At 36.4% G+C, this 16,935-nt stretch overlaps 1 protein-coding gene across 1 annotated transcript in view; it reads right to left on the bottom strand.

Moving 5' to 3' along the window:
- LOC140144692 (SH3 domain-containing kinase-binding protein 1-like) overlaps positions 1-16,935 on the bottom strand; it is a 106,944-nt gene that overhangs the window by 25,106 nt on the left and 64,903 nt on the right. The window contains exons 6-8 of the mRNA XM_072166501.1: positions 13,269-13,346; positions 2,364-2,572; positions 1,980-2,109 (exon numbers count right to left, since the gene is read on the bottom strand). Of these exons, the coding sequence (XP_072022602.1) occupies positions 1,980-2,109; positions 2,364-2,572; positions 13,269-13,346 (417 nt within the window). The remainder of the gene's footprint in view (positions 1-1,979; positions 2,110-2,363; positions 2,573-13,268; positions 13,347-16,935) is intronic.

Below are 16,935 nucleotides of genomic sequence, written 5' to 3'. Positions count from 1 at the left end.
AGTAGCAAAAAAATGCGATCCAAAAAAATTGGGGAAAATGCCTACTTGCGACCGTGAACCACGCTGATATACCATCATTTGCAAGTTACCATTTGTCAAAGTCAAAAATGTCTCCATAAATTCCATTTCCAAGAAAATCATCCACAAAAATATGACCCAAAAGTCCCCAAATCGTGATGTTTACGCCATTAAACTAAATACAGTATCCTCCCTTATATGCAAATTTTATGCAAATGACATGTTGTGTTACATACTTCCATGTATTACCAGATAACAAAAAACATGCATATTCATTTATGACATCACAGAAGTAGCAATGTTTATATGGGTGTATAGTTCAGTGGTGAGACGGAAATATCGTGTGTCCTTGGTGACAATCTTCCAAAACTACACAAGATTTTTAGGATTTCATAGATTCCTCACATTATTTTAATGCTTCAGCTAGCAAATAAGTGAGTTTCCTCTACTCAAAAATGTAGGACTTCTCTTGATTACTGAAGGAAAATTTGCGTTTAGAAAGGGCACATGATAATCAGCTTAGGAAGTTTAGGTGCCGAATTTTGAACCACATTCGGTCTGCCCGGGACGTTGCCTCTCTACTATGTTAACCGGCGCATTATATGGTAAAGTTTCACATCATCTAGAAAATTTCCTTCCAAATGACAAAATTACCCAGTAATATTAAGCTTAACAAATGTTACAGTTTTCCATGCATGGGTGTGGTATGTGTAAATTATTGTTGCAATTTCAAAACATCAGATCCATGGATGGGAAGGGCAATGTAACTAGAATAAGGTGGATTTTCCCAGAAGGTGAGGTCTTTCTCTTTTCCAATAGGGGCCTAAAGATGGTATCCATGCAGTGCTTGATTTTTGTCTATTTTTTTAAGCATCGAGTACCGGGATTGAGTAATCTGTGAGAAGACAAGAAAATACAAAAAAATCGATAAAATATGGTGAAAACAAACTGCTACTCAAAATTTTGGAATTGCTACTCAAATCTGAAAGTGAGTAGCAATTTTTGCTACACAAAAAAATAGATGAAAATCGAACACTGATGTCGACGCTGGTCGAAAATGAGTTTTACAGTTTCTAAAGAGGACATTTAAAGCTTTCAGAAACTGAAAACCATATGTTGATACGACTTTTCTTTGCAAAGTTACATCAATTTATCAATCGCTGAAAACAACATAAAACAAAAGAATTTTAACGCTTTCTTTGTTAATAAAATATCTAGTCAAAATCAATATTAGCGACATCCAACTAATTTCCCTTGATTGTGTCACATTTAAGTCGAATGGCTACACAATGTTCATAACACTGTACATACATGGCATACGGGAGGGTCATAAAACTTCAAGAAGACACACATGTCAGACATGTTCGATGGAGTGACATGATAAGTATGCTTACCATATCTCTGATTGGCTTAATGCATGATATAATGTTCTTTAGAGCCAATCAAAATAGTTCTTGGCCGTCGATAATTTGGCCCGTCCACTGGGTTATTTTTGTTTGGCCCATCCAATGAGTTATTTTTTTTTAGCATCAGCTTTATTTCAAGTCAACTTATGACCTACAACTATAGCAATGACTTACACACTATCAGATTATTATTGCTGCTGCCCCAACTAGTGGTATACTGCTGCACAGCTACTTGGAGTACCTGTATGGGTACTCTAGAGTACACACTTTGGAATCACACATACAGTGCACACACTGGTACTGGACTGGTGATGTACTGGTACTCTAAAGTAGCCACTAAGTGGTATTTATATTTATGTACAGTTCACTGTATATGAACCATAGACTACATGTGTACTTTGACTAACCACAATCAGTCGTGATTGTTAGACACGCACGATCAAAATGATCTGCGCTCATGAATATGCGAAAATTCAGTGCAGGGACTGTTGATGGATAGTCTGATTAGTCTGTGATATGAACGATTGAATACAAAATAGATCTAGAAACACCTACCTATATCTTCTTCTGGTGCCATTTCTTCCTTTGGTTCTTCTTTCTTTTCTGGTTTAGTTTCTTTCACTTCCTTCTTATCTTTCTTATTTGGATCATCCGCCACAGCCACAGCAGGTTTTCTTAATGATTGCTGCAATTAGATTAGAGACAAATCTAATTTAGTTCAACAGAAATGAGATATACATAAACATTTTACAAAATTCTTCCAATTTCAATTGTTCTGGCCAATTGGCCATCTGTAGTCTGTTTCGCCTTGAGAGTAACGTCATGTTAGATTTTGAAGTGGCAGATTTGAATCGCATGTGGTGCAATTAGCAGACACAAGATTTTTGTATGTACAACGATCTTTGGCAAGTGCGACTATTTCTATATGTACGAACTTACTCTTTTCTGTGCTAAATCACTCAGTTCTGGTCTTTTTGGTGGTTCTGCTTTCTTAAGTCCTTTGCTTGCTTGTTCTTGATTAGTTTTCCGTAAATGTACGCTTCCACCTGCGAAGATGTTACCAAAGCCTACTCCACCTACTGGTTTTCCTCCGATTGGTTTGGGTTGTTTTTGAGCTGGAGCGTCCTCGTCTTTGGGCAATTCTTCTGCTTCAAAAAAGAAATAACAACAATAACAATTGTATTTCTAATTACTTAGTTGCTTTGTACCATCCGATTGAAATCCATACATCCCCTATGGAAGTTATGACCGTTATCTTCCACACAGTGGTGTGAATCTCAAATGGAGTCACCTATTCAGGTAATCCCATTTGAAATTCACACTCCCTGTGTTGAAGATTGAGGCCATTTCTTCCATACATGTAGAAGTGTATGGATTTAAATTGAAATAACCCATTCAGGTCAAAACTACAAATTGTACTTTGAAGCTGAAATCCTTAACATGTCTGTTTTTAGAAGTGAAAACAACTGTGCAGGAAATTATGATATGAATACTTGTGCTACATTTGCATGTACATTGTACACTACCATTAGGCCAAGAAAAAAAAAATGTTTGTTTGCCCTCCGAGATACAAAAATCTTGGATAGCTTTTTTTCATCACTCTTGTATGTTACTAATTACTTCTACCTTACAATCAACTTTTAAGTACTTATAAAATTTTTTTTTAAATACAATCAATTTTTAAAACTTAAAAAATATCTAGTCAAAAAACACATCAGGTTAGCTAGGTGCTCAATGCATACAAGTAGCTTTAGTTACACTGTAAGATGTATGTGGTTTCACTTTCCATGTCAAAATGGCAGAAGTGCCCATGAAAGAAAAAAAAAAAAAGGTCCAAGGTTTTGTCTCTGAAGGGCAAACAAACTATATTTTTCTTGGCCTTATGAGCCAAAATGATCTCATCACTAATGTCAAAGTTCAATAAACTCCATCCAACAAGTATAGCTCAAAACCTGACCTCAAGTTATGGAGTATATTTTGTACCCAACACAGGCAAAGGTCATTCTATGCATATAAAAGCCTATGGGATTAATGAACTGGGTATTGACAGATGAGCATGTTTGAGATCATATCATCTGCTCAATGCCAGGAGTGGGTAATAGCTGCCTTGTTGAAATGCCATGTGTAAATGAGTACAATATACTGTATGTAACTTGCCAAATGTTCACAGAGCAGCTATTGCACTTACCACTTTTGGCACTGAGCAGTCGATATACACATACATGTATATTACTATGCTACATGAAATTGCACTTTATATTTTATCTTCACTGAGATATCAAGTTTGAAAGTTATGTTTTCCTGTGACATAATGGGCTATTCCATTTATAATCTACTCTCCCCCTGTGGAAGATTTTGGAAATATCTTCCACAGGGAGTATGAATATCAAATGGAATGAACACATTAGGCAGCTCTATTTTTTCATACACCCTCTGAGAAAGATTCAACATGAATCTTCCACAGAGAAGGGTAAGTTTCAAATAGAGCTGCCTAATGTGTTCATTCCATTTGAAATTCATTTTCCCTCTGACGATATTTCAAAAATCTTCCACAGGGGGAGTGTGAATTTGAAATGGAATAGCCCAGTCTGATCACAATTCAGCTATACATTCATATGAAAATTTCTGATGCAAATTATGATATATATCCCATGGCTGCTATGTGTATCATTACCCACGGCTGCCAGGTGTAGTTTTTACTCTTAATTGTTACTTTATGTAATAGGAAACCTTCTTGGACTCACTAAATTAGAAGGGACACTAATTGGGATGAATACTGTTTAATTTTTATTTTAATATGCCCTTTCAAAAAAGAAATATGTAAACTAAAACACTGTAATAACATAATGATAAAAATAACTGCCCCAATGCAACGATTAATGGCATATTTCAAGTTGTGTACCTGAACTCTTCATAGTGATAAAACTGCTTTATTTCTTAGGTTTTAAAAGTATTATATTTCAAGAGTCCAAATTCGCTTATACAGCCTGTCTCAAAAAAAATTGTGCAAGTGAAAAGCGCCCTCTTTGGCAATTATAAAATACCGTTGTGACATGATGCTTACATCAACCTCAAGGGCACAGTCTTAGCTCTCATATACCGTTTGTTCTGTTCAATTTGCTCTTTTTAATCTCGAGATATGTTTAGTTAACGACGAAAGGGTAAACTCACAATTGTGCCACTTTTACTAGGGAATAGGGCTGCACATGTAAATCAATGCTAGCTGATGTTGATGCGTCTAATGCACTTCCCCCTTCGGAGCTCGTGCATTAGACGCATCAACACCAGCACGCGTGCATTATTTTGTCTAATTTCATTAATTTGTCAAATTTCATGAACTTGTCAAAGTTCATTAACCTATAACTTTGCAATATTTGTTTGTCTTTTAACATGTCTTGAATAACAAAGAAAACAGTATTTACCATGGTAAAATCATTGACATGTACATGTATTTAATTTTACAGCAGAATGTGAAATATTCATTTATCGTTTAATTTGTCGTAAGTGGAAAAAGAGAATCATTATACCTTTATCATGATAAAACACTAAAAAAATTTTGTATTGTTGTGTAATTGATGCATTCTTTTGATTTCATGAAGGAACTCTTGATAAACTTGATGCTATCATTGATTTACATGTACAGCCCTAATCCCTAGTAAAAGTGGCACAATTGTGATTTTACCCTTTCGTTAATAAGTAAACATATCTCGAGATCAAAACAAGCAAATTGAACAGACTAAATGGCATTAGAGAGCTAAGACTATGCCCATGACGTTGATGTAAGCATTATGTCACATTGACATTTTCTAATTGCCAAAGAGGGCGCTTTTCACTTGCACAATTTTTTTTGAGACAGGCTGCATAAATTATAACTATAACTTCATAAGTTTTTCTATCAATTATGTAATAATTGTAATTATTTTGTTAAAAGTTTGTTAGTAATAGTTATCTGGACCTCTTGGGAATCAGTACATATGTATTGAAAGAGCCATCCAAAAGGAAGGAAGGAAGAAAGGAAGGAAGGAAGGAAGGGAGGGAGGAAGGAAGGGAGGAAGAAAGAAAGAAAGAAAGAAAGAAAGAAAGAAAGAAAGAAAGAAAGAAAGAAAGAAAGAAAGAAAGAAAGAAAGAAAGAAAGAAAGAAAGAAAAAGAAGGAAGGAAGGAAGGAAAATAAATGAATAAATATTTTGTTTTAACAAGTTTGGATGTAATATACTCCGCAAGAACTGATAGGTCTTGTTCCTATGGTGTGATGTGTGCTTGATCAGTGAGTCAAATATGTGGTCAAGAGAATACATTTCAATGTTTCTGTTCATGGTGTTGCCCCACCCCTCTGTGAATCCATACTGCTTCATGGATCTTCCTGGTGTATTGGTTAAAGTCCTTGTCAAACACACATCACAATGTAGACTACATGTATCAGTACCTGCAGGAGATGCAGTGAGCCTGGAAAGCACCTGTGATCAAGATGGCATACCCTGCCTGCTATCGGAAGCTAAGAAATACAAGGTAAAACTTTGGATTTGTCTATCAAAAATTAAACAATTATATGAACAATCCTACAAAAGAAACTCTTCAGTAATATAAAATTGGCAATTAAAACTGTAAGCGACAGGCCAAACCCCTGACGTATATCCGTACATATCGTTCTGCAACTGATGATCCGATTTCAGCTATTTCCTAAGTTTGGCAACTCATAATGTGCAGCTACACAGAAAACTTTCAAGGAACTGGCATAAAAAGATGTTAAGATTTCCGATATCCAAAAGTTAGGTGTGTACATATTCCATCAATGTAATCCACAATTCTCAAGATTTGTCAGTGAAGTACTAGTATTCATCCAAACAGGTACAATGCATAATCATTTCCTTTGCATGATATATAAAACTGTTTCACGTCATATACATGTATGTCATAGATGGCTTAATATGGATACATTTCTCAAAATGTACTTGATCGTCAACTTTTCAACACAAGTTCATTGTCGGTGAACTTTATTATCTGATCGTAGAGAATGAATCACATGCTTTGGTCAGTACAGTTTGAAACTAGTAATGCATTGGCAACCTTCCAGTCATTTAAAATTGGCATACATGAGTCATATGACTCGTATGACAATTCAAAAAAATTGTATGAAGTAAAGTGTCACTAACCTATCAAATTTTGTCCTGTCAATTGATAAACCCCCTGAGCACTACATACCGATTGCCTCTGATTGGTCAATTATAAGATATCTTCATTTTAATCACCAATCAGAATGGAGCTTTGCAAATAATTCACCCCATTTTTTTTTGTGTGGTGAAATTATTTTAACAATGTTACTGATTGGTCCAATTGATAATGAAAATTTCTTTTTGACCAATAGGCAAGTAGTTCTCATGGGTTCAAAGCTTGTTTTTTTTTAATACGTTTTGAACAATCTGTCAAGTAGAGCTATGGGGAATCCATAAACCCCTAATGGAAGACATGACCTCATCAATCGCCAACACAGGGGGGTGTAAATTTCAAATGGAGCCACCCATTTAGGTAACCCCATTTGAAATTTGACTCATGAGCGTCATGGTGAAAACAATTATTAAAATTTTTTGTCCGTTAACAATGTTTCTGTCCCGGTACACCCCTCGACAATGTCTCACGCCATGCATTTCCAAAAAGTTGACAGCCCTACCTGATATTAGTAACCCAATGCATAATAGAACTACAAAATTGGTTATTAAAATGTACAGCTGGTAAAGACAGAACAATAGAGGGCCTCCTTACAAAATTATTACTGTGTATGCAAAGAATTCAGAGCATATTGTTAAAATCATCTGTGATTATACTGCTTGAAACAAGAATGAATGGCTGCCACATGCAATGGATAAAAACAATTTAATGTTAACCCCTTGGTTACTACCATCAGTTGTGGTCTCATATAAATTCAAAGAGACAATTCTGTAGGATTATAGCCTTACCCAGACCCTTACAACATAGATTAAACAATTTTAATGATCCTCAATGCAAAATCTATTGCTATTTCTACAATTTCTCTTACAAAATTGTTTACTCTGCATTTGGTAATTAAATAAGGAATATCAAAACAATATACATGCAAGGTTGAAGAGGTTAGTTGCCATATATTCCCTGCAATTTTTGTCATAATAATGACGATTATCCAATTACATACTCAATATAATGCATCACATTATGTTGAAATTATGATTATAGTTTTCCCCAAGATTATTTTGACAATATGGTAGTATTTTTGAAGAATAGACAAAAATGCATCATATTCTGGACTCCCCCAACAATTTTTTCAGTAACTTTGCGACCTGTTCACATGGTCTTCATCAGACTGGGCAGAGATTTAACTGATGGTTTGATCATGTGATGGTAAGTTGAACAATTTTGGTCATGTGATGGTAAGACATGACATCAGTCAAAGTCTCTGCACAGTCTGATGAAGAGCCGGCAAACAGGCCGCAATGTTACTGAAAAAATTGTTGGGAAGGTCAGATATTTGGTTCACATTTTTGTGAATTCTTTACTGGATGACTCAAAACGTTAATAATCTTGTATTCTTGAAGAAGCTCATTAGGTTTGTAGTATACAAATATTGACTGCTATGAGGGGCATGGTCAAATTTATAGGCCCAAGGTGATCTCAAAACCATGACTATGCCCGAGGCGTGGCCGAGGGCATAGTCATGGTTTTGAGATCACCAAGCACCTATAATTCTTAACCACGCCCGAATAAAAAAAGCAGTCAATATTTGTTTTATATCTCAAATCTTAAGATTCTTTTAACTGCTTGGTTAAAAGCATCGATTTTGGAAAGAGAAATCGATAGTTTTAATGCGAATGGCACAGATTACAATCTGCGATTTCAGCGTAATTTTAGCGAAAACATTAACGCGTGCATAATATCATTTTACGCTGGGAACAAAGCACACGCAGAACTATGCCCGGGGAATAGTTACTTTTGCGGGCATAGTCAAAACTCAATTGTTGTCAGCCTTCATTGTATTACTAGGACGTCACTGCACTAGATAATTTCGGCGCCCGGGAATTTTGAATATCGCGTGTTGAGAGACTGCTGTATTAATTCATTTTTATGGTCAATATGGGTTTGTTTCAAATAAAACCATGTGATTCATGCTTGACAATTAATTTTCTATCATAATGTTGTGATTGCCAGAAACATTCTTTTAGTGCTTCAATGCAGTGGTGGCCTATCTGACCAAATTTCCAAGGGAAGCAAATTAAAACAGCCCCTCTATACACTTAGGAGCACAGAGATGACTGATTGGTGAAAGATGGAAGTCTGAGATGGCAACAATTTATTTAATAAAATACCCATGATTTGTATTAAATGTACATGACAGGAGAGCTGAAGAAAAAAGAATCTCATTATACATGCTGCTGCAAAAATATGATGCTGCCCTTAACATACAGGGAAATATGCATGATGGGTATAACATGAACAAAAAGAGCAAAAAATATCTTGTAAGTTTGAGAGGTACTGCCACCTGCATACAATTACAATTTCAATGATGCTATATAATGCTGTCCAACCTTAATTGGTCAGAAATTAATTACCGCATGTATCATGAAGCATGATAACATTTGAAAATAGGACAGACAGACAAACAAACAGGAAAACATAACACAAAGTTAACATGATTCAGTAAAACTTCCTGCAATTAGTTTGCAACAAGGTTTCCAGGGTACCAGAATACATTTCCCCATAGATGATGTGAAAGACTTAACATATTGCCAAAAGTTTTTGTTGCTGTGTATAGGGGAGGGGGAAGTCAAAATATATTTTTTCCTGGTACACACCAATTGAAGACCAAATTGACACAAATCCATTTTACATAAAATTTGAAACATGGTCTGACCCGCTGAATTTAATCTGGAAAATTAACTGTTTCATCAGAATCAATGAAAACCCTCAACTCTTCAGCAAGGTTATTATATTTGGCAATATATTATATTAATTAGGGTTTCAATTCTTTTCTGAATGTAGATCTGACAAAACATTTTTGCACACAAATATTCACCATGATCAATCTCTACTGATAAACTCCTAACAGGACAAATAAATTCTATTTTTAATTGAGGTTATTATATATAACCCACAATTATGCAAAATACATTTATAAACACATCAGCTCTGTTGATACATGTACAGGCAGGATCAAAATGATTATTTATTTACCATCCATTTTATGGTGTTTTTGAAAACATGCCTCTTTCAAATATTGGATCCACTTGACATTAGCAGACATTTTACTTGACATGTTATATACATACCGTGGAAACATGGCATGTTGCCTCAGGGGATCGACGCTAAGTTAGGTACAAAAATAAGCATAAACAAGCACGAGCGTACACAAAAGAAACTTCGGCGTTAAGATAAGCGATGTCGCCAGGTCTGTACGCTGTACTGGCGTCAGCTGAATTCGAAATGCGCTTAGAGGGCACAGGCATGAAAAATTCCAATCTGTGTTTTTAATAATCTAAGGTTATATATATTATAACAGTCTGGTCATTTCAAGAGGATCCATTGCTGTGGTTAGAAGAGGCATGCACTGGTCTATTCCAGTTGAAATCCACACTCCCCCTGTGGAGAATTTGGGAAATATCTTCCACAGAGGGAGTATGAATTTCAAATGGAACGAACACATCAGCAGCTCCATTTGAATCTCATACACCCTCTGAGAAAGATTCAACCTGAATCTTCAATTGAGTTGAAATCCACACTCCCCCTGTGGAAGATTTGGGAAATATCTTCCCTGTGGAAGATTTGGGAAGTATATTCCACAGGGGGAGTATGAATTTCAAATGGGATGAACACATTAGCAGCTATTTGAATCTCATACACCCTCTGAAAAAGATTCAACCTGAATCTTCAACTGTGGGAGGGTGAGTTTTGAATGGAGCTGCTAAAGTGTTTATTCAATTTGAAATTCATACTCCCCCTGTGGTAGACATTTCCAAAATCTTCCACAGGGGGAGTGTGGATTTCAACTGGAATAGCCATATCTTCACAAACAGCATAAATGGATGTGGAATACACTTTTTGATACAACCTGTATTTGACACCATTACTGCCATCTGTTTGTTAGTACCACACAATTCATTGCATGGATGTGTGTAGTTGACGCTTGACAGACAATATAAAACAAATACAATTCAATCACATAATTTATCATTTATATTACACATCAAATTGCATTCTGAATACGAGGAATGTCCTGGTGAGTGGTGATATTGTTTATCAAATAATTTTGATTTTTGAAATTTGCGATATAATACAAATTTGATGGCAAATTATTTAAAAAATATTTTTTGACATTTAACAGTCCTCAAAGTAAACTTTATAAATCTAATGATATGTTCTTAAAGTGTATGTAGCTGGGATGAAAAGCTGACCGTCAATTGAAAATTTTGACCTTTCGTATTGAAAATATACTTAATTTTCTAAAAAAAACCAAAAAATTTGAGGTCTTTTTGGGAAAAAAATGTATATCTTTTCAAATCACAGACAGTGCATTTAAATAATAATTCAATTAATTTTCAGGTATGAAAACTGGTGTCGAAATAAAAACACTCTGAAAACCATGTTTTTTTACCACTTTCTGTGAATTTGATTCAAAAATAAGCAAAAAAATTTTCATGCCTGAATTTTCTATGATAGTAGCTTTAGGGTAATTTTCACATGAGAATCTATGGATGATATATTTGAAACAAATATTAGTTGCCATTGATAAATAGTTTAATTCTGCCCATTACAATTGCGATATGAAAATGGTACCGTGTTAACAGTGAAGTGAATGATGGTTATTATGTGTGCCTTTACGTTAAGCATGGGATGCGGAGAGATTGAACTTGCTTGCCTTGCAATACTGGTTCATTCAAGCTTATCGACTGCTCAGTGCCAGAAGTGGGTAAGTGCAATAGCTGCCATGTGTAGCTGCCATGTGTAGATGATATACTATGTAAATTGCCAAATATTCACAGGCCAGCTATTGTACTTACCCACTTCTGTCACTGAGCAGTCGTTATGTCAAACGTGTATGTTATACAATGAAACCTGTGGCATTCGTCAGTCTTTATTTAGAGGTTAATGACTGCGCATCAGTTCTTTTGAGGGTATTGTGAAATATCTAAACATTGTGCTTTGGAACCGAGGAATATTCCGAGGTCCAAAGCACAATGTTTAGATATTTCACAATACCCGAAAAATAACTGATGCAAAGTCATTAACCTCATTCATAACCGTCACTTTTCACTTTTTTAAATTAAACTTACGTCACATTTTCTTCTTTTAACACAATTTTAACTTTATCTGTCGTTTTCCCTGTAAAAAATCGAATAGCCCACTAAGGAAATGCCGCAAGCGACCAATCACACTAGCACGCAATCATGCGATGTCCAAATCTGGCGTGCCAGCGTCCAGCGTAAATTGTTGAGCAACGTAACACGTCACGAACTTAGCGGTCATTGTAAGCGTGCTTTTAGCTAAATCACGAGACAGCGGTCATTATACTTTTTCAATAACCTGCATTTGCATCAGCGTATTTAAAAGTTATTATCTGTGATTGGATCGCACTTACTGCATATATTAATGAGGTTATGAATGAGCAGCAGTTGCTCTGCAAAATTTTCAACATGGGGGGAGGAGGCTGACAAAACCAAATTTTGTTGGTTACCTGTTCTGGGGGATGCCAAATTTTTTGACTCTGAGTGGGGTTAAAAATTTGGCAAAAAATAAGTTAAAACAGCCATTTTTCAAGTATTTGATCACAGTAAGTTGTTTTATTTCTCCTGGAATTATTGGGGGCTGAAGGGTATTCAAGCTTGAGCCCCTGCACCACAATTATTAGGGGGTAAGCCCCCTCCTAGTTCTGGAGCCCATGAGCAGAGTTTTACAATGATATGTGCGCCTTAATGCAAAAGGTAACTTCAAAATTGCTTGGTAAGCCTTATGCAATGTATCGATCACAAATAACTGTCAGATGCCTTCATTGCAACTTTTATACACAATTGGCAAATCAGGTGCAAAATCGGGGGAGAAACTGACCGACTTTTGACCTTAAATCACATGAAACCACACGGTAGACTGTAAAATCGCACCAGCCAAATTTGCACGCTACAGAGCCTGAAAAAAGATCCCGCGAACCACAAATTGACACACGTATGGGCGCTGCCATGGGGTGCTGGGGTATAGGGCGCATACAAGTACGCCTACGCGGCCGGTAGTTCCTGGATACGCGATTACAGGGTCAATGGCCGCTTCCACACAGTAACATACTTCTGAACTGAGTGTCAGGGCCCTGATGAAACCAACTCAAACTGGTAAAGGAAAACAGGTTATACATTGTGTTGGTAGAATATGACTTTGACCAAAAATATGCTCTATCTTCAGATCAACTTTTCAGCGCAAGCATTGTATGAATATAATGTTTTTACTCGGTGCATTGGCGTACACATGCTCGTGTTCAAAGATGCACATAGATGTGTGAAAACTGCTTCACATGTGCTGACATCACAGACTGTACCAGAGAGTAGACTAGCTACAAGCAACATACCGTAAAAATTTGTTAATAAGCATATGTGCCTACTAACGAGTTGCTTGGACAAGAATAATTTTTTACGGTATTAAGGCCAATATAACTAAGCACACGTTTGACATGGAATGTTTGAGTGAACCAGTGAATGCGTGACTTGAGAGGTTGAGATTTCTTACGCCAATGCCTACTTTGACACGGTGTACCTTTAACTGCCTTATATGCGCAAAACTTCGCATTGGCGTAAGAAATCACGCCCTCTCTGAACTGATTGAATGGATAATACTGCTACCTTTAGGTTCTGAGATTCTACGATCCACAGAACCTTGGCGAATACTCATGGGCCTTAATGGTTTGACTGGCGGTTGCTCTGATTAATTAGAAAATAAAAAAGCATTATTTAGATGTAACTGTTGTTGTTCTTAAAATTATAGTACAAGGCCGCATATGTTGTAATACAGTGCGCAAAATAATTATGGTACCAGTTATGTTCAGCATCTTTTAGCATAGATTTCAGACCACATTCGTTGAAATCATTAAATCATTCAAGAAATAAAGACATGATGATCCAAAAACGCAAGGAAGATGCAAAGCCCTATTGATTTGTACACAAAGCATTCTCGAATAAGAGAACTAGTGCCATGCTTTCTATTGATTAGCGCATTAAAACTAGCATTGTGCTTTCATTGACTAGAATATAGTGTAACTTTTGATTTTGTTCCTTCCTTAGGTTTTAGATCACTGTCAGAAGATAGAATTCATGTTCACTAAAGAATAAAATTCCGCTTCATGGAAATACAGCACCAGACCATAGATATTTTCCCGTATTTTGTGAACAAACAGGGAGGAACTAATAACATTCATCTAAATCATATATTTCTGCGTAATCGTAAAAAGAGACTTGCTGCATCCATTGTTCCTCAGTATCACAGATGCTATAAAATGAAATCAAGTTTTCTACAACTGGACAGACAGACATTCAGACAAAAATGGAAAAACAAAATATTACTATTACACCAGGAGTACCTACATTAATACAAAATAGATTCACACACATTTTGCTTCATAATATATTATGCAATGCCCACAGTACAGTACATTCTTAATGATATTTCCATAATACAATAACCACATGGTTATTAGTGAGTTTTTAGCGGGTTCGCCGTCGGACAAGTTTAGAACTGTCAAGCTTTCGTCAGGAGTAGCTCTGACTTCTTCATTCAGGACAAAGTACCTAAGAATGAGACATGTAGGCTGCCCCTTGCCTACTGATGGCTCTGAAAAGAGCTGTTCACTGATGACTGCCCCTTGTCTACAGAAACAAGCACACCTGGCCTATCTGCTAATTTGAAAGGTTTGGTGTCTCTGAAAAGAGCCGTTCACTGAAGACTGCCCCTTGTCTACAGAAAACAAGCAGACCTTGCCTATCTGCTAAATTGAAAAGTTCTAAACTTGTCCGACAGCGAACCCGCTAAAACCCACTAATTGTTATGAATTCCTGTCGTAAAAGAATATCCCACAATTTAACCACATGGTTGTTAGCCAACTTTCACTATACTTTTTAAAACATAATACAAATAAAGGAATAACATCATTCCAGTTCATATCCATCACCGAGTACATCATACGGGATAAAATGCTTGGCGTTCATGGTCTTCTGGGCTCAGAGACTGACACATCTCTGTCAAGTAACAGAATAGCTATTTGTGACTACAGTGGGATTTCCAATTATTTAGCATATTTCGAACTACAACGCGTACGCATGACCTTGGATACAATACTAACCAATCACGAGTGCATGGCATGGTTGGATTCACTTCTGCGTAACGCACGCATACTCGCTGGCGTACATCACGCAGTGTACGCAAAAAATCGTCATGCTATGTCAGGCTGTGTTCATTCAATTGGAATTTCCACTGTAATGAACGACTACAATATAAAAGTCTGCAAGCAGTGGGATATAATGTTTTTGTGATATACATGTATCCGTACCCCATCAGTATTCCAAAGTAATTTCAGCCAAGCTTGGGGCAATTGTGTTATTTCATGTAAAAACTGGTAGAGTGAGTAGTTATTATTATTCATTATACATGTAACTAATATAACTGGAATTTGTATACACCCACACAACATACAATTATTTTGAGCATTGACAAGGACAAAACTGGTATTTTCAGGCAATACTTCTAGAAGACATATAGGCCTACGTACAAATACAAATATCAGCTCATCGCCCGGTCAATGCGACCTGATCCGAGTTCGCGGTCATACCACTTGAATCTACCGGCGAAAACGGAAAAAGAAGGTGACCAAAAGACCTCCTAATTCCACAAAATTAACGGAAAATAACCCTCAAGCAGAGCTGAACATGATACTTAATCAAATAGGAGGCCCTGCCTAGCATTAGATTTAAAATTAAATGCTATAAACCCAGTTTTATGAAAGCCTACGCCAGGAGAAAAAATATACTGGTCTTATCTGTAGGTCTCCATTAGAGAGAAGAGGAAGTAGGCTGGGCACGGAGGTGCATTGTGGGGCCTCTGGCATGCCGGGGGTGCCCTTTTTATTTATGATAGGGATCATATTAGGTACTTAATGGAGGTTCTGCATCCCGGGAGAGGATGCAAATTTGTATTTAGGCCATACCAGGTGAGTATATTCCTAGTCTGTAAGGAACTGGTATTTTCAGGCAATACTTCTAGAAGACATATAGGCCTACGTCATACAATGTAGGTGACCCAATTGTTTGCCCTAGATGCAGGTATATAGTATCCCTTTCTTTAGAGTGAAATTAACCCTTGCGCACCTAGCTATGTGGACGTATTATTTATGTGATTAAAGTATTTAATTATAGGAATCCCTCATGCAAACCAACAGAAGATAGATATCGTGCATTTACTATTCGGACCTATTACAGAATTTAACTGAAGAAATATAAAGGATAATGCAATACCCTTTACACAAAAATGATGTGTCCAATGCAGACAATATGTAAATTATTTACACATTATTTGGGTGTACAAGGATACCGCAACTTAACTAATTTCTATTCTATTACCTCAAATATAGTGTGATTTAAAGAGGAAATATCACTTGTTTGCCAAAATATTTAAGTTAAGCACAACACATTCTGCACAAAGCATTTCGTATCAGGGCAAACCAATCAGGGCAAACCATTGCAAAATACCCTCACGAGACACATTTGGACAAATCGGTGTGAAATTTTGATGTACAGCTGAGGTATAGAATAGTACAGTTATATGAATGCTGTTTTATCCTGTGCATTAGATAATCAAATAAAATCCAGTTATAAAATTCTGTGATTAGCAATGTTAGAAGTCTTCCCTCTGTAAATGGGCGCTTCCAGTTGGAATCCATATCCCCTATGGAAGACATGGGATCACCTGAATGCATGATTCCATTTGAAATCTACACTCCCTGTGTGGGAGATTAAGGTCATGTCTTCCATAGGGGCTATGGATTCTAACTGGAATAGTCTAATCCTATCTCTGTAAGTACCATCAATTCTCACACTGCACCAAATTAGACTTCTTAAATTAGTATTTAAGCTATAAGCAAATCAACTAAAATGTATCTATCTGAATATATCACTGACTGCAACTTTCTTATATTATGGTTATGACTGTGACAGCTAAATCTACTAACTGAAGTAAAGGCAGTTGAAAATTATGTAGATGTAGTGTCTGCACTGGGCTATTGGCATATGAAAGTTCTTATGAGTACATTACAATCCATTCTCATACTTTTTCTTTCTGCGCCTTGACATTTGAAAACAAATAATTGGATCTTGCATTGATTAGGCAGTTCCATTTAAAATCCACACTACCCATGTGGAAGATTCTAGAAATATCTTCCACATGGGGAGTATTAATTTCAAATGGAATTAGCACATGCCAACTCTTTTTTGAAACTCACCGTCCCTCTGTGAAAGATTCAGG

Source organism: Amphiura filiformis, unplaced genomic scaffold (genome assembly GCF_039555335.1).
Source record: "Amphiura filiformis unplaced genomic scaffold, Afil_fr2py scaffold_73, whole genome shotgun sequence".
Classification (NCBI taxonomy): Eukaryota; Metazoa; Echinodermata; class Ophiuroidea; order Amphilepidida; family Amphiuridae; genus Amphiura; species Amphiura filiformis.
Note: the sequence above shows the minus strand (reverse complement) of the source record. Positions and strands in the feature narration are given on the sequence as shown.